Here is a 19,373-nt window from a genome sequence, read left to right as displayed (position 1 = left end):
TAAAGGGTGCATTTATACATATAAGCACATCCTCATTCCCAGGCGATGTGAGACGTCACAATCACCCCCTCTTTGGACCCAGCGTCCTCGCTGGCGACCCTCATGGGATCACCCCATTCTTGGCATCCCAGCGAGTGCCCGCCGGCAACTCTCTTGGGCTTGTGCACGCTCCCACCATCTCAGGCTGGGCAATGGCTCTGATACCATTTGTAACGACCCACCCCCAATGACACAATACTGTCCGCTTTTGGCTCCCCATATCAGACTTCCCAGGAGGTCACCCATCCTGGGATTGCTCTCGCAGCGGCTCGCTTAACTGCGGAGTTCTGATAGGTTCATTGCCATCACGGCTTTAAAACGCGTTGTGTCATAAAGGGTGCATTTATACATATAAGCACATCCTCATTCCCAGGCGATGTGGGACTTTTTACCATAAGTTAACCACGTTAATTGCGTTTCATGCATACAACAAGGACATGCTTTTCGTCCATGTGTACTCCAACCTGACAAATCACCATATGCCGGGAAGTCATTTATCGTCCACATCAAGGCCGAACGCATTGTAAAATATTTTCTCGAGGTTACATCAAAAGTTTGTACCCCTACTTCCTATAATTTTTTCAACTCACTTACAAGGGGAGCTAGGTACACATCTATATTCTGTCCTGGTGCACTCGGACCAGGGATAATCAAGGTTAACATAAAATACGGCTGCTTCATACACATCCAAGGAGGTAAATTGTAAGGTACTAACATTACTGGCCAAGTACTGTGACTAGAGGACATGTTCCAAAAGGATTGAAGCCATCTGACGCTAAACCTAGCCGAACATTTCGCGGGTCTGATGCGAATACTGGGTAACGTGAATCGAATGCCTTCCATGCTTCTCCATCGGCCGGATGCCTCAACACACCGTCTTTTGTACGGCCTTGAGCGTGCCACTTCATATGTGGCGATGTATGATGTGACATAAACAACCTCTGCAGCCTTGGTATTAGAGGAAACCAACGCAACACTTTGACCGGCTTTTTTTTCGAACATTTTGTCGACCCATCTTCATTAATTAAGTTATCCTTCCACCTGGACTCATTGCAGAATGTACATTTGTCTAATTTTTCATTTTCCTTCCAAAACAACATACAACCATTGCGACAAGCCGATATCTTCTCATACTCAAGGCCCAAATCCTTCAAGTATTTTTTTGCCTCGTATGTGTCTTTAGGCAGCAAACTTGCATCTAGATGCATCAGTTCATTAATGAATTCAAGCAACATGGAGAACGATGTATTGCTCCAACCTCCCATACACTTAATACTAAATAGGCGCACAATAGCTCCCAATTTGCTATGTTTTGTATTTCCATGAAGTGGCGTATCGGCATCCTTTAGCAATTCTTCTAACTTTTTCGGCACCCTGTTAGAGTCTTCAATTTCAACATCCACGGGCTCAGCTTCGGCTTCGACTTCAACTCGCACTTGAGACCCACCGGCTTCTACACAGACATCATGCATGGCGAAAACATCATTAAGCATATCTTGCATCCCACTGGACCCCCCATGTAGTGGAATGCTATCCACTTGAAGCCTCTTGGGAGCTTCATGTATTGTCTCGCTCTGAACAGGAGGGACAAGTGATTCCCCATGCATTATCCACTCAGTGTAACCCTCAATAATCACAGCACCTGATGTTAAATGAGCAAATACGACTTCACTGGACCATGATTTGCCCAACAAACACTTCTTACAAGGGCACACAATGACCCCTTTTCTACTTTTATGTTCACGTGCAAATTTCACAAATTCCATAACCCCGCGAATATACTCTCGGAAACTTCGCGGCAACTTCATCCAACTCTTGTCCATCTTTCTAACTACACCATGTGAAGAAGAAAAAGATATTGAAAACTGAAAAGACATGGATACAATCATTGGTGGTCTTTGTGGTATGACAAGTCCAATATGGTCCAATAATTGTAATTTGTACCTCATGGATTTATATGGTGGTACAACAAACAGCCTTTATCTTTTTACTTGGAAAGGAAATTTCGAAAAGGTTTAGACAACCATAAGATAAACATTAAGGTTTTGGGCAGGTTTTTTTAACTTTAGCCTAGAGGAAAGAAGAATTAACAATGTTAGCCAATTTTACTTATTATGTTTGAAATATATGTTCCAAAATCACACATTCTAACAATAACCAACATCCATTCGGTCTACCACCGAATAAGAATATTTGCGGAATTCCATCTATAATTTTCTGAACATTCATTCATCCATCATCATACAAACCAAAAAGATACACAAAAGCAAGAAAAATACTTAATAAGGATAGAAAATCCTTTACATTGGGATTCCTAATTCAAAAAAAGACCATGAGAATATGCCAAGGCCTGAAGTTGATGTTTTAGGATGTTGGCAATGATGAATAAGTTTATTGATTGTAACCTATATGCAGAAATATTTCCATGATTGATAATGAATAAAGTTAAAAGGGAATTTTATTACCTTGTTATGTTTATGGTTGAAAAAAGATAAATTTAGCCATCTTAATCATACTTTAACAGAAGCTAATTAAGCTTGAACCAATAATTTGAAAGGAAAAAATGGGGATCCCAAAACCATGTTCTCTATATTTAATTGGGCCGAGAGACCACAGCTTAGACACTTTTGTATTCATAAATGCTTTAAGAAAGATAACAAATCGAAGTATGTTTTGAGGTCCACTGCATAAAGATGTGGAGTTTAGTGAAATCAAAGCCTTCCAAAAGCAAATTAACCTTTAACCCTTAATTTACAAGAAAAAAAAAATGAGGGACCCCAAAACCAAAAAGCATGTTCTCCTATAGCCTATGGAAGCAACCTAGGAAAATTTTAGCATCCCAACCAAATGAGGATTGGGTAAACGAGTCATTTTTAAGTACCTTGTTATATTGAAGCCAAAAGAAAGTACCATAAAGAGGCTCTTGAAGCTAGACAAGGAGTCATTCACCAAGGCAAAGCTTTCTTTGGATAATATACAAGAAATTATTGGAAAAAGTAGGACTGATGAGGAGTCCTCTGGCTTTTTAGATTACCAAGACATGGAAAGTGAAGAAATGGGAATGGATTTGGATGCTTTCATCAGTGAAGTATAAATTCCGTAAATAATGAAAGGATAAATGTTGATGCGACAAAAATTTTCACCATTTAATTTAAAATTATGGTTGAGATTTGACATGCTTAGCGTAAGCCCTTTTTTTTTTTTTTTTATTTTAAAGAAAGATAAATTGTGTAGGCACAACTAATCACATAATTATATTAAGCTAATATACCCGAATAAATTAAAGCAAATATCCCATTCAAGAAACAAAATTTAATAAGTATTATTTGAAGGGAAAAACACATACTATCTGCATTTTTATCTCTAAAAACTCAAATTACAAAGGATTGTTTGTAAACTGTTCTCATTGTGCAATTTGTTAGCAAATAATTAAAAAAAGAAAGAAAATCCGAAGCGAGTTTCTATGGACCTTCTAGTCCATTTTTTTTTTTTTTTTAATTTACAAATCAACTATTAGATTGGTGAAATATAACAGTTTTAATATAACAATTTTTACTATAAGTCTTTTCAAACAAATATAACAGTTTACAATCGGCGAAATATCAGTTCTAACCTAGAGTACTTGAAAGAATAGCGGTAATTGGAAATAAATCTCCTAATGTGATTGTGCATCTATGCCTAAATTACCAAACTTGAGCATCAAAGGGTCAATCGGCCATTCACAACCTAGAACCATAACCCAATCGGTTTGAACCAAAGAGGACCCAATCGATTCAACAGAAATCAAAGGAAAATTACATCAATTTTTGTTGAAAAGTAAAGAGGAAGCTGGGAAAAAACCAACCTTTAAACCGCCGGAGAAGATGAGGAAGCTAGCTAGGCAGGCCGGGTTTGACTTCCAGAGGGAGAGGCCGGATGGATCGACATACAAGCTAGCGAGAGAGAGAGCTGACGGAGGCAGAGAGCGCCGGCAGAGGGAGAGAGCGCCGACGGAGGGAGATAGCACCGGAGATAGTGCTGGCGGCGGCCGGGTGTGAGAGACTCTGAGAGGGAGAGAGTGGGGATGAACTTTCTGGAAAACGCAGCTCTGTGTACGTAGATGAGCTGTGTTTTTTCCCTATTTAGATCTAGGTTTCCGACGGTTTTGAGAAAATTGTCCGGAATTAGAAATTCCAGACGGTTATTTTTAAACCGTCTATAAATAGTATAGACGGTTTTTATTAAAACCGTCCGGAATTATAAAATTCCAGACGGTTTTTTGAAACCGTCTATACTATTTATAGACGGTTTTAAAAAAACTGTCTGTAATTATATAATTAAAACCGTCCGTATTTTTAAGGACGGTTTTAGTAAACCGTCTATATATTTTTTTTCCCGACGGTTTAACCAAAAAAACGTCCATAATTTTTTTTTTATAGACGGTTCAAAAAACCGTCAATAATTCCCTTTTTTCTGGTAGTGTTATAACATTATTAAGTTAACAGCATCGAGAGATATTGGCCTCCAAGTAATAGTCCCTTAGTGTAAATGGCGGCGACCATGTCTTCCTTAAGGTAATGTCTCAAAATTGGCATGCAGCAAAGAGAAATATTTTTCCCTATTGCGCTTTTTATCGAAAATATCACAAAAAAAAAAAATTCCGAATCAATATTACCCACCATATAATTGAACCTTAGAATTTGGAGCAAACAACTATCTCTACACTTGTTTGACTTAGTAGAATCGATTCCCTTCTAATAAAGCTTTGCTAAATTTGATCATAACTGGTTTCTTCCCAAGATTGTAGAGATAATATTTCAACAAGTAATTTATCCACTGTATACCCTGCACTCACTAAGGTTAACAATTTACTCTCCCTCATCCATCACGAGATTCATGACCTCCTCAAAAATATAACAATTATCAATATCAGAGGCATCTAAAACTTCTGATAAAATAAATTTCAACTCCAAAACTTTTACATTTGTTACTACTCACTCTTCTTATATTTTGGGAGTTTAATTTGCAAGGTAGAAAATGAGTTTCTTTTCTCGTTGTTGGTTGATCTACCACCTTAATTATTTGACAACTTTCCTCCCTGAGTTACTCATCATCTTTTCTTGCAAGTGAAACAACAACTATCATAGTTTGAGTTTAATGAGTCATGACTTCTCGTCGGATTTTCGGCCGAAGTCCTTCAATGAATGTCCGCACTAACTGTTGATGTTTGCCAAATTTTTACTTGCTTGCCATCCATATTTTCATATGTTAAATAACCAAATCAAACAAGGAGCCATTCCACAAATTCCTTCCAAGTTGGTTCTCCATGGCACACTACCAACCAATTATCAAACAACTATAATGCCTTCCCTTCCAGAGTATCAGTTGCTATCTCAACTTTTGATATTTCTGGTGTCTAGTGAAAATTGAAAATAATATTCTGCAAGTGATACTCAGCCAGAGGGATCTCCACCATCCACTTTTAGATGTTGAACTGCGTACTCTTGATCTCCTCGTGCGACGGTCTAGGGATCGATGGATGGCTTGTTTGATGAGATCATCAATCAAATCATTTTATTTATTAGGTATATATAATAAATAAAAATAGAAAATAGAAAAGTACTTTACTAATAGGGTAAATGTCTAATAAATCCCTGAGTCGGAGCGCCATTTGAATTCGATCCCTCACTTTTTGAAAATCAGTATTCGGTGCTTAACTTTTTCGCGAATTTGAAATAAGTCATTCCGTGATTTTTCCGTCCATTTTCTCAACCACCGTTAGTGCCACGTCAGCATTTTCACCACATCATATTAAAATATTAATTTTTTATTATATTATCAAATTAAAAAATTATTTTGTATTATTATTATTTTTAAAAAAATAAATTAAAAATGAAGGGGTTTGGCGATGGCCGCCAGGTCACCCCCAGTCGTGAAACCAGTGGTTGAACCGTCGTTGTCTCCTCTTCCTCATCTTCGCCTTCCTACTCTCCAACCCTCCACCATCCTCAGCCCAACAACAACCACCCCTGATTCTCTCGTCCTTCAACTTTTCAAACTCCCCATGGCGACCAAACCAAAACCAGAACCAAATCCTTCTTTCTCCCAACTCCGTCTTCACCGTCGGCTTCCGGTCCCAACCCACTTCCCCAGAATTCTACACCTTCTCAGTTCGGTACCACAATGTCTCAGAAAAAACCATCGTTTGGTCAGCCAATGGAAAGTCTCCGGTCAACGGCTCGGCCGCCCTTGTCATCATCGCCTCTGGCCAGCTCCGTCTCAACGACTTCTCGGGCCAGAACTTGTGGCCGTCGAATGCCTCCGGAAACCCAAACTCCACGCTCAGCCTAAGCAGATACGGCAATCTTATTTACTCAGACTGGCAGAGTTTCAACTTTCCAACAGATACAATCTTGCCGAACCAGAATATAAATGGTACCAGCATAAAAAACAGTAAGTACAGCTTCTCCAACTCCATGGACCTGGTTTTTGATTCCACCGATAGTTATTGGACTGCCCATAACGGTAACGCTTTCCAAAATCTCAACGATAGCGGGAAACTGGTCCAGGTGAATGGAGATTCTTTCGTTACTGCAGATCTTGGTGATAGCCGATGGCATAGATTGATGCTTGACGACGACGGTAATCTCAGAATTTACAGTTACTAATATCAGAATCAAACATTTTGTTGCCTCGAGACCCAGATCGAAGTCAAAGTTGGATTTGGACTTACCGTAATTCGAATTCATGGTTTTTGATTTTACCACTATTCAGATCTGAGTGTATTGAAATTATATTTTTTGTTTGTGCTCAGATCTGGCTATCGAGAAGCGTACAGATCTAAGTGTAATGCAATTATATTTTAGTTTGTGCTCAGATCTGGCGCTATCAAGAAGCGTACCTGAGAGATCACAAAAAGCAGAGCTTGTAGATCACAGAGAGAGGAAGAGAGAGAGAAACAGAGGGTACTGGTTGGTAGTTCCTGAAATAAAGAAGCCTTGCTTGGATTGACCGGGGCCTGGGTGTAAAGACCAAGAAATTAAGTAGGAAATTTAGCATTTAAATGAACCACGTTTATATAATAAGATGGAATTAGTCTTATATTTTAATGATAATATTTATATCCTCCATAAATAAAATGATTCTAAAATTAAATAATGAAAATTTGAATAATAAAATACTACTAATGAGTACTTAGGAAATAATAATAGTAATAATAATAATGAGCTTAGTGAAATAATTAATTAATTACATGAGTGGAATGTAGTTAGATAAAATGTAAGGGTTAAATACTAATTAACAAATGAGAGAATTAATTTGTTGTGGGGTGCTACCATAATTTATAGAAAGTATGGGCATTTAAAATAAAGAAAATCCCACCCACTGCCATGTGTCGGCCTTTGGATGGATGAGAGAAGATAAGATTATCTTCTCTCCCTCACTTTTCAGCCACACACTCACTCACACGTCACTCTCTCTTCTTCCTTTCCTTTTCCCTTTTCTCTCTTTTCTTTCCCTTTCTCACGCATGCATAGCAGCCCCTCACCCTTTCTTTTCTCTTCTTTCTTCTTTCCTACTCGGTGCAGCATCCGATTGCCTTCCCTTTTTCCCGTTCATTTCCCCCTTTCTCTTCTATCACACATGCACATGGAGATCGAGAGAGAGACTCGATCTTTCCGAGCCAGATGTTGCCGGAGAAGCAAATAGGAGGCGATTTAAGGTGGTTCTTGACCCGATTTCCCGATGGGTTTCCGATGGGTGATGCCGACGAAGTTGACGCGCGATCTCGGTGGACTGAGGTGCGTTTTCCAGCAATCTTCAAGGGGGATCGCCCACTGTTGATTCTACCGTTCTTCTCGGTAGATTCCCTTGTAATTAAACAAGAAATTTATGGGTTAGATTTCGACTGATTTTTCTGACTAATTTTAGAGATTTTAGATTCCTTAATTTCATTGTGCGTGTGATGCGGGACTGTGTTTAGTCGTGTATGGGTTTAATATTTGGTTGGTTTTACTGTTGATCGGCTATGGGTCATAGATGTTCTTGGTTTGCTGTCCCGAGCGGTCATGTGTGTGGGGTTCGGCTTTGTGTAGAAGTTCAACCGATTGTGTGTAATTGAGTGTAGATTATTTTAGTTGATGATGAGGATTCGGCCAATAATGGGTATTTGGAGTTTGGTTGATTTTTAGCAGTGTGTGTGTGCTGTGAGTGATGGGTTTGGTTGTGTGGGTTAATTTTGATTGTGACGTCCCACATCGCCTGGGAATGAGGATGTGCTTATATGTATAAATGCACCCTATATGACACAACGCGTTTTAAAGCCGTGATGGCAATGAACCTATCAGAACTCCGCAGTTAAGCGAGCCGCTGCGAGAGCAATCCCAGGATGGGTGACCTCCTGGGAAGTCTGATATGGGGAGCCAAAAGCGGACAGTATTATGTCATTGGGGGTGGGTCGTTGCAAATGGTATCAGAGCAGTTTGCTCTAGGGTTAGGAAAAGCGGAAGTCTAGGTTGGTATTAGAGTTTAAGGATAATAAAAGAGCCTTAGGAATGTAAAAGCGATATGGGGAGCCAAAAGCGGACAGTATTGTGTCATTGGGGGTGGGTCATTACAAATGGTATCAGAGCAGTTTGCTCTAGGGTTAGGAAAAGCGGAAGTCTAGGTTGGTATTAGAGTTTAAGGATAATAAAAGAGCCTTAGGAATGTAAAAGCTTCAACAAAGATAAAAAGATTTAAATAAAGTTCTGTGTGTGCATTGCATAATTATTGTAATGCATTTGCTAGGATTTGGGTTGGTCATGTAGCATAGTTCTGTGTAGACAAGTCATGCCACCTAGACAATGACCTCTTCCTTTGTTTGGAAGTGTTGCATGCGTCTCAATTGATTCAAGTGTGACACATTCCTGTGTCTCGTCCACGTATGTGGAGTCGTGTAGGTAGAGTACGAACCCTTAGATCAAAACATATACGTGACCACTCTTGTGGTGACGCTGTATGGGTAGGCCTAGGTGTCTAGTCACTTAGTCTTTCATAAGAGTCTAGCATGATTGTGTTAGGCCATAGGCGAAGTAAAAGAGAGAGCTTCTCGTGAGGGTAGACTAATAACCGTCCTTCGAGAAGTGATGATGTATTCTTTGGGCGCATCGAAGGAGACTCGAATCTTGAAGAGCACGAGACCATTGTATGAGATCAATTCAAGAAAACTGCCTAGCTACAACTATGAGGACGACACCCTAGCGAGGAGAGAACTACTTAATGACGAGAGACGTTTTCGAGGAATCCGACCGATAGGTACGAGTTAAGATACTAAAACATTAATGAAACAGATTTAACAAGTAAATAACTAAAATGATAAATTTCAAGATATCTTATTTTTAAATAAATCGTGATTTAAAGAATGATTTAAAAACAAGTAGTCAAGTTAAATATGACTAAATAAAATTTATGGGCTAAGCCAAAATACTTTTAAAACACGATTTCAAACATAAGGATTAACTTAAAAGTTAGTAGTTCAAACATGGGTTATGTGTAAAGTATAGAATTTACAAATGATTATTAAAGTCAAAGTGATAGTTCAAATATGAACTTTCAATATATATAATTGTACGTATTAGAAAATGTAGTTTGAATTAGGTCCAAGTGTTAGAAAGGAGTTAATTGCCGGTTGACCTTTGACGAAATAATGGTGTCATAGCACATTTGCGGTCGTGAAACCGATATTTAGGAAAATTTATGTTTTGAAGGTATTGATAACGGTGGAATAGTAAGAAATTAACGGATTGGATTGATAAAATGTTGAGGATAAGCCACCGATCATGAGTTAGGAACAAGTTGAGGCATAGTAATGCTTGGTTAAATATGAAAATCTAAATGGTTTACCTATTTGAGGATAGCAGTACTTATGAATTAAGGGAAATAAATCATAAAACCACATGGGGTAAGTCAGATTTTGAATATTGGGAGACACTTTGTAAGGCCGCACAAGATTACTAAGGTCTAAAAGGTCACAGTTGTGGACAATTGGAGTTACTCCATGATGATGTTAGGAGTTGGCAAGGTAAATGATGTAGGAGATTTATGTGAAACAACCAAATTATTATTGAGGTTGCTTAGGAAATATACTTCATTGCTAAAGTTTTGGTGATAGTTTGTCGCAAAGACTAAGAGTTTGAGGTACTAAGGATAAATCAAAGTATATGGTATTAGATGAATGAGAATGATTCACTTTAAGTCATAGATTGGATAATGAGTTTGAAACTAAGGAGGGGAGATTAAGTGAGATTACTTGGACTTGTGATGAATATATACCTAGAAGAGACAGGTGATACTGGTAAAGTAGTATGAGTTTAAGTGATTAAAGATTGTAGAGGATGATGTAAAGTTCAAATGAATAAAGTATAGGATTGCTAAGTGTAAGGGTTAGTTATGACTTTTATGATAAAAGCTAGAATGCTTACTGCAAATTATCTTCGAGTACTATTGGGTTAACTTCATGTAAGCATGTGAGATCAAAAAATGTGTAAATTTCGAGGACGAAATTTTATAAGGAGGGGAGGATGTAAAGACCAAGAAAATAAATAGGGAGTTTAATAATTAATAAATTGTATTTATTAAATGGATGGGGCTAATAATTAAATTCTAGACGACGATATTAATATTATGAAAATAAAATAAGTCTAAGATGAATAATGAAAAAAAATAGAATAATAAAATACTACTAACGGGTCTTTAGGAAATAATAATGATGGATTCTAGAGAATAAATAATTATTTGTATAGGTAAATATATAGTTAAACGCGGGGTTAAATGTTAGTTGTTAAAAGATATGATTTTAATATAATGGGGGTCTAGATGTGATTAATAAAAGTTGGGGTTTTAAAATAAAAGGAGATTCCCCTTGCCACGTGTCAAAACATGGTTGGCTAGGAGGAGATAACATTATCTCCTCCCAACCACTCTCAATGGGACAAGTGTCCCACTTCTTCTCTCTCTTCCTTTTCTCCTTCTTTTTCTCTTTTCCCCTTTTCTCTCCCTCACATGCACGCACCACTCACTCTTTTCCTCTTCTTCTCTTTTCCCTTTTCTTTTCTCACTCTCCTCTCTCTTTTCCACGCAGCCCCTCTCCCTCTTTCTTTTCTTTTCTCTTCTCTTTTCTCTCCCATTTCCTCCCTTAGTTGCAGAAAATGAGAGGACCCGTGATGATCCAGCTGAGAGAGAGAGAGAACGACACAGTGAGAGAGAGAGAGAGAGAGAGAGAGAGAGAGAGAGAGAGTCACGATGCAAAGTTGAAGAAGAAGTAGACTCCGGCCATGGGCTTCTTGAGGTAAAATCCTTTTCCTCTAGCTTTTTGGTTTGACTACCATATGGGTATTTTAGGGATTTTGTTATAACAAAATGAATTTTGATTTGGGTCTTGATTGAGTTTTCTTTAGGATGAAAATTGAGGGTTTTGATTGGGTTTTGGTTTGAGATGAAAAATAAGGGTTTGATCATGATTTGTTGGAATGGATGGCCGTGTAGCATTTTCTTTTAGGGGTTTCAGTTTTGATAATGTTAGATAGTGTTTGATGTTCTAAAAGAAGTTGTTGGATTTTATTTAGGCCTAAATAATGTTGTTCTTGGTGGAATAAAAATTTGGTGTGGATTTGTAAATTTGATTGATGATTTTAGTTTAGGTTATGGGAATTTTGAATGGGCTTATTGTGTATTTTTGGGGCTTTGCTTGCTAGGGATTAAGGTTATTGTGGTTCTAAGGTTGATATGGTTGATTGAGTTGATTTATGATGTTTTGGTTATTTGATTTCCATTGAGTTTTGATGGATGTTTTGGTGAAAGTCAAATCTGGTTTGTGTTTGTAAATTAGGGATAATTGTGTTAATTCATGATTAATGCTCCATTATTGATTGTAGAATGTTTGGTTGGATTGAGTTCAGTTTTGGAAAGGAATTCGTTAGATGAATGATGGAATTTTGGGCGGTTTGATGTGGAAGAAAATCTTGATGTATTTGATGATGTACTTTAGGGCTTAGTTTGGTGATTGATATTTTGAGTTTTAGAGGATGTATGAGCTAATTTTGATGAGTGTTTTAATTGAAATCAAATCTGGTTTTCGGGGTTGGTAACTTGATGATGTTGGATAGTGTTTGATTGTTAAGGATCGAGTTTAATGATGTAATTGATTTATTGGTGTTTTGGGTTAATGTGGTAACGTTTAATTTCTGTGGCCGAATGGTGGTGTTAATTACATGGTGTGTTTGGTTGGTTGAAGTTGTAATTGATTGTGTGAGTTAGATTGGGGGTATTTTTGATAGTTATAAATTATGGTTGGTATGGATGGTTGTATGGCATAGTATGAGTTGTGGTGGAATTGGGATGTATAGGTGATGGTTGGGTTTTGAATTAGTTGATGATGATGAATTGGTACCATGGTTGTTAGGTTGAGCTCATTATTATGGTTGAGAGGGTATACTAATTATGAAGTTGAATTAAGTTATGATTGTTGATTGTTGTTGTGATGATATTTTGGTATTATGATTGTGGAGGATTGGTGTTATGATATTTTGGTTGAAGATACGAGATTATTCTCACTTGAGAGAGAAGTAGGTATTGATGAGAATGTTTGAATTTGTTGAATCGATTAAAGTTGGATTCCTCATTTTAGTGTTATAGGTATGGTGATTATGAGATGGTATTAGGTCGAGGTTATAAGTAATATGGTTCTAATCCTGGCGGTAATTGAGGAATGAGTTAAAGTAACTAAGTATAGAGCTTTATATGGGTAACAAGTGAAGATAGCTAAAATAAATTATAGAACCCATCTATGCCCATAGGTTTAATAAAGAGTATAGTATAATCCTTAGCTTTAATGTTTATGTACATGTCTCAAGCTTTAATAAATAAATATATTGTAATACGTGATTATAACCTAATCTAATAATTAATATGTTAAGCAAGAGTTAGGTTCTATAATCTAAATTACCTAGATGGTTAGTAGCTAATAAAAGATAAAAGTATTGAATATAATAACAATGGTGTTTAAGGTTAATAGACGAAATAAAGTTATAAACCTAAAGTCTAAGGTTTATACCAATGAGACAACAATTTAATAAGAATGTCAAAGAGTTATAGATTACCCAAATGACCATAAGTTAATGAGTATAAGTTAGTAAGCTTATAGGAACACATAAATATAATATGAATCCACTATGTGGCGACATAGTAACTAATCCACTTATTCATACACACATGATATTTATGTGTTATCAGATTTGGTTAAGCGTTGTATGTGTATATATAAATGTATACATATGCATATGCATGTAAATAGGTTAAATAAATATTGTTAACTTAGTCAAGAAATAACAAGCCAATAATGGATTAATAATAATAAATAGGCGAACAAAATAGTAGACATGTCTTAAAGATAATAAGCGATATAGTGTTAACCTATAACTAATGTTAACCTAATAATAGTTTAGGATACTTAGATAGACTTAGAAGCGGGTAATGCGACGTGTGAGTACACGGGTAGTCTATGCGTCAAAGAGTGCAGAGTTCAATAGCATAGCTTAACGATACCAATGTCTGCAGGATAGTGTCTGGATTGGAGACTTCATGGGTTCTCCAATGTAGAGTTCGAGTTGGAGTCCAATGCAGCCAAGGTGAGTATTCTACTCACTGAGAAAATATATTCTCGTATTTTATAGAAATGCAAATGATAGATAATTTTCTAATGAACCAACGATATGTTAACAGGTATGCTTTGAATGTTTTAAGTAGTTTCAATTATGTTGAAATATCAATGATGTTATGAAATGATGCATAAATGAAATGTTTGAATCGATTTAAAGTGTCTGAATATGTACTGCAATTCTGCAAAGAAAAATAAAGAAAACTTCATGTTGATTGGTTCATGGTATTTGAAGAAAGCATGATTTGCAAAGAATAGGAGTATAGAGTTAGAATTGTAAAGCATAAAGCATGAGGCCCATAATAATGAAGAGAGCGTAAGGCTCATAATAACGAAGAGAGCGTAAGGCTCATAATAATGAAGAGAGCGTAAAGCTCATAATAAAGAAGAGAGCGTAAGGCTCATAATAAAGAAGAGAGCGTAAGGCTCATAATAACGAAGAGAGCGTAAGGCTCATAATAATGGAAGAGAGCGTAAGGCTCACAATGAACAAAAAGACTATCATGAGCATGCATAGCATTGTTTAAATTGCGTGATGTTTTTATGAAAGTATATTGTAGTTTTGCTAGACGTATTAATATGCATAAGAGTCTTGATAGAAAAAGAACTTATGTATATTGGTATCGGATTGGGTGATGTTTTCATGATAAGTATATTGTAGTTTTGCTAGACGTATTAGTATGCATAAAAGTCTTGATAGAAAAAGAATTTATGTATATTGGTATCGGATGGTTGCATGATTTAAATGTCATTGTGTTCTATAATGAATCTTTTTCGTATAATACTAGCTGTCCATAGTATTTAAACGTTTTCTATTAGTCGGTGTTTGCTATATCAGCTAAGGGGTTTTTCAAACAAAAGTTTATAAAATTGGTAGCTGTTATAGTGTTCGCACGACAAAAAAAATGAAAAGTTGGTTCTTTGCGAAAACTCAGTGAATAGTATATCTCTGAGGTCTTAGTGTATTTATGTATGCTAAGGCGGTGGGCTCATAATTCCACCTATACGGATGTGGCAAACCCCCACAACAGTATAGATGATGTTCTTTTGGCTGCAGGTATTCCGGTCGTAGTTGATAGCATTGTAAAAGGGTATTTTGGATGTTATGACTGAAGCACGCCGCAACGGTCATAATTGGTGGACCACGGGTTGTCCACTTGTTTATAGGTTTGGTTTATGGCTTGTGACGTTTGTGTCACTTATTATTGTACAAAACCATTTATGTCAAGTATTTAATTCGTGGAAAGATTTAATCATATAGTTATTTAATGGCTCTTTGTTGTAATTATTTGTTATAGATGTATAAGATGTGATTTCCGCTATTAGGTTATGTTTTCCGCTGCATAGTTGATAGATGTTATACTCTGATTTGCCAGGTACATATTATGGGGTATGTACATATGTTGTCTTTGCGACATATCGTCGTGCCACTGTGAAGATCCGTTTATATTTTAAGGGATTAATGATTATGTGGATGTTTTGTATAAAAAAAAAAAAAAAAAAAAAAAAAAAAAAAAAAAAAAAAACGGGTCGTCACAGCAAATGGTATCAGAGCCATTGCCCAGCCTGAGATGGTGGGAGCGTGCACAAGCCCAAAGAGGGTTGCCGGCGGGCACTCGCTGGGATGCCAAGAATGGGGGGATCCCATGAGGGTCGCCAGCGAGGACGCTGGGTCCCAAGGGGGGGTGATTGTGACGTCCCACATCGCCTGGGAATGAGGATGTGCTTATATGTATAAATGCACCCTATATGACACAACGCGTTTTAAAGCCGTGATGGCAATGAACCTATCAGAACTCCGCAGTTAAGCAAGCCGCTGCGAGAGCAATCCTAGGATGGGTGACCTCCTGGGAAGTCTGATATGGGGAGCCAAAAGCGGACAGTATTGTGTCATTGGGGGTGGGTCGTTACATTGGTTGTGATGTTTCGCTTATGGGTGTTGAAATTCAGTGGGTGTTTTTCCGGAAATGTTAACCCCTGTGATTAGCCGGGTATTGTCTTGTTCTTGGTGGATTATTAGTTTTGTTTTGTTGTAATGATTTTGGGTATGGAATTTCTATGAATTTGTCCTATAATGAATGGGTCTTCTCGTTGGGTTTTGTAGCTACTGATTTTGTAGTGATTTAATGGATTATTATTTGGAATTTGGTGTTGGATTTTGAGTATGTGATGTAGTAGAATTTTGATTGGAGATGGATTATAATTTTTGGTTGTGGTTGGCCGAATGACGCCTTTCCTATAGGTTTTGGTTTTGATGATATTAGTCTATGTTTAATGTTCTAAAAGGGAGTAGTAAATTGGTGATGATGTGTATGGAATTTAGAAAATGAATTGTGATTTGTTGAAGAGATTGACTCTATGTATTGGAATTTTCAATACCCATTGGTTTGTGACTTTATTGTGAACTCGGGATGTTGGGGCTAATTATTGTTGAGGATTATTGTTAATGAGGTGCTTTCTTTGGAACTGATTGGGAGCTGGATTTGTGGATTGGTTTACTAGCATGTTGATGTTGGAATTTTGGTAATGCTAGTTGGTGTTCAATATGCTAGAGTGGATTGATGATTTGATATTGGTAATATGAGTAATAGTGGAATTGATCTTTAGTATAAGTTTTGGTGTATAGTTGGTTAATGATGGCTAATATGTTTTCCATGATATGCTTATGATGTTGAATATTTTAGGTGTTGATGAAGTCGAATTAATTTGGGGGCGGGTTGTTAATTAATAGTTGAATTCCTCATTTTAGTGTTATAAGTGTGGTGACTATGAGATTGTATTAGGTTAGGGTTGTAAGTAATATGGTTCTAATCTTGGTGGTAATTGGGAAATGAGTCAAAGTAGTTAAGTATAAAGCTTAATATGGATAACAAGTGAAGATAGCTAAAATAAGTTCTAGAACTCATCTACGCCCATAGGTTTAAAAAAAAAAAAAAGAGTAAAATATAATCCTTAACTTTGATGTTTATGTATATGCCTCAAGCTTTAATAAATAAATATATTGCAACATGTGGTTATAACCTAATCTAATAATCAATATGTTAAACAAGATTGGGTCCTATAATTTAAATTACCTAGATGGTTAGTAGTTAATGAGTAAAGTGTTGAATATATTAGTAATTGTATTTAATGGATAAAAAAATGAAATAAACTATAAACCTAAAGCCTATGGTTAATATCGAAAGAGGACAACGATCCTAATAGAGTGTTAAAGAGCTATAGATTACTCAAATAACCATAAGTTTGTAAAAAATAAGGTAGTAAGCATATAGAAACACAAATGTAACATAAATCCATTATGTGACAACTTAGTACCTAATCCACATATTCATGTACACTAAAGTATTTTAATATATAATAGGATTAGGTTTAAGCTTGTTAAGTGTTGTATGCGTATATGTATGTATATGAGTTAAATATACATTGTTAACTTAATAAATAAGCAACGTGTTACAAAAATGGATTAATAATGATTATGTAATACAGTAATTATAAATAAGCTAATAAAATAACAAATGCATATTCTAATTAATAAGCATGATATAATAAGAACCTACAACCTAAATGATAACCTAGTAATAGCTAAGGATACCCAGTTAGCACTATAAGCGAGTAAAGCGACGTGTAAGCACGCGGGTAGTTTATGTGTCATAAGGGTATGAGATTCAATAGTTAGTCTGACGTCATAAATGTTTGCAGGCACGTGTCATGATTGGAGACTTCAACTTGTTCTCCAATGTAGAGTTCAAGTAAATAGAACACGGGGAGTATTTGAGTCATAAGTCCTATGCAGCCAAGGTGAGTATTCTACTCACTGAGAAGTGTTATTTTCATATATGATGAATTGTAAAATATATATTGTTTTACAAACTTGAACCAACTATATGTTGATTATGAACTGTTTTGGATGATTTGAGTACTTTTGAGTATATTGAAATTATGATGATGTTTTGAAATATGAATATGATATGTGATTTTAGAGCAAGTATAAGTTGGAAATTTAAGTTATGAAAATTGTCTAAGAAATGACATGTAGAACTGTTTATGTTTTATAAAGAAAGCATGTGTTAAAAGCATGATTATGAAATTAAATGTATAGTATTTAAGCATGAGCATTGAGCATGAAACATGAACGCATAAACAAACTATTAGGGGGATCTATGCCCCATAGGCATGAACTAGAAGGGGGACATACGCCCCAGGGGGATCTACGCCCCAAATGCATGAACTAGTGGGGGATATACGCCCCAAACGCATGAACTAGTGGGGGATATACGCCCCTTACGTATGAACTAGTGGGGGACATACGTCCCATACGAACACACGCATGAACTATGGGGGGACCGACGCCCCAGGGGGATTTACGCCCCATACGAACGTACACATGAACTAGTATTGGGAGATTTACGCCCCTTAGGAACATACGCATGAACTAGTATTGGGGGGACCAACGCCCCATAGGAATACAACAGAAACTCACATGAGCATGTATAGCATTGTTTTCATGAGTGTGATGTTTTTATACTATAAATAGTTTTGCTAGACGTATTAGTATGCATAAGAGTCTCAATGGAAAAGAACTTATGTATATTTCTATCGGATGGTTGCATGATTTAAATGCCATTGTTTCCTATAACAAATCTTCTACGTATAATCTTAGATGCCTAGTATGTTTAAATGTTTTCTATTAGTCGGTGTTTGTTATATCAGTTATGGGGTATTTCAAACAAAAGTTTATAAAATTAGTGGCTGTTATAGTGTACGCATGACTATAAAAAGAAAAGTTGGTTCTTTGCGAAAACTCAGTGAATAGTATACCTCTGAGGTCTTAGTGTATTTATTTATGCTAAGGCGATGGGCTCATAATTCCACCTATACGGATGTGGCAAACCCCTACAACCGTATAGATGACGTTCCTTTGGTTGCAGGTATTCCGGTCGTAGTTGATGGCGTTGTAGAAGTGTACTTGGGATATTATGACTGAAGCTCGCCGCGATGGTCATAGTTGTGGGACTATAGGCGTCCTTTAATTTATAGGTTTGGTATATGTCATGTGACGCTTGTGTCACATAATATTTGTAAAGCCATTCTTTGATGCAATTATTATTTGGATAAGCCTTAAACAGATAGACAGTACGGCTCTTTTTGTGTAAATATCAGTTTATGTTTATAGATGTGACTTCTGCTTTTCAGATTATGTTTTCCGCTGCATAGATGTTATTAGGTGTGTTACTCTGATTATCAGGTATATATTATAGGGTATGTACCTTATGTTGGCTTTACGACTTATCGCCGTGCCACTGTGATGCCTCGTTTATATTTTAAGAGATTAATGTTTATGCAAATGTTCTAATTTGTGGAAAAAAAAAAAAAAACGGGTCGTCACACTGGGGGTGGCCTCGAGCCACCCCCTCCCACGGTGGCAGCCACCTCCAAAGGCCAAACCCTATCATTTTTTTTTAAAATAATAATAATACAAAATAATTTTTTAAATTGATAATATAATAAAAAATTAATATTTTAATATGATGTGGCGAAAATGCTGACGTGGCACTAACGGTGATTGCGAAAATGAACGGGAAAATTACGGAATGACCTATTTCAAATTTGCGAAAAAGTTAAGCACCGTATACTGATTTTCAAAAAGTGAGGGATCGAATTC

General features: G+C 36.6%; 1 protein-coding gene and 2 long non-coding RNA genes across 4 annotated transcripts; 2 read left to right on the top strand and 1 right to left on the bottom strand.

The window, feature by feature from the left end:
* Window positions 1-755: 755 nt before the first annotated feature.
* On the bottom strand, window positions 756-1,862 carry LOC133868939 (uncharacterized). The gene has a single exon (XM_062305932.1). It carries the CDS (start codon window positions 1,860-1,862, stop codon window positions 756-758), a length of 1,107 nt encoding a protein of 368 aa, XP_062161916.1.
* Window positions 1,863-7,495: 5,633 nt separating this feature from the next.
* LOC133867906 (uncharacterized) lies at window positions 7,496-18,903 on the top strand. Of its 2 annotated transcripts, none has more exons than XR_009900232.1 (3): window positions 7,496-7,877; window positions 17,411-17,509; window positions 18,619-18,903. It is a non-coding gene; the product is annotated as an uncharacterized LOC133867906 (long non-coding RNA). The 2 variants fall into 2 exon arrangements; XR_009900231.1 differs by having other exon boundaries at window positions 7,507-7,817.
* LOC133869432 (uncharacterized) lies at window positions 11,065-15,126 on the top strand. The gene is made up of 3 exons (XR_009900449.1): window positions 11,065-11,344; window positions 13,612-13,682; window positions 14,748-15,126. It is a non-coding gene; the product is annotated as an uncharacterized LOC133869432 (long non-coding RNA).
* Window positions 18,904-19,373: the final 470 nt, after the last annotated feature.

This window comes from Alnus glutinosa, chromosome 5 (genome assembly GCF_958979055.1).
Source record: "Alnus glutinosa chromosome 5, dhAlnGlut1.1, whole genome shotgun sequence".
NCBI classification, from domain to species: Eukaryota; Viridiplantae; Streptophyta; class Magnoliopsida; order Fagales; family Betulaceae; genus Alnus; species Alnus glutinosa.
The sequence above is the reverse complement of the archived record's forward strand: the minus strand, read 5'-3'. Positions and strand labels throughout refer to the sequence as shown.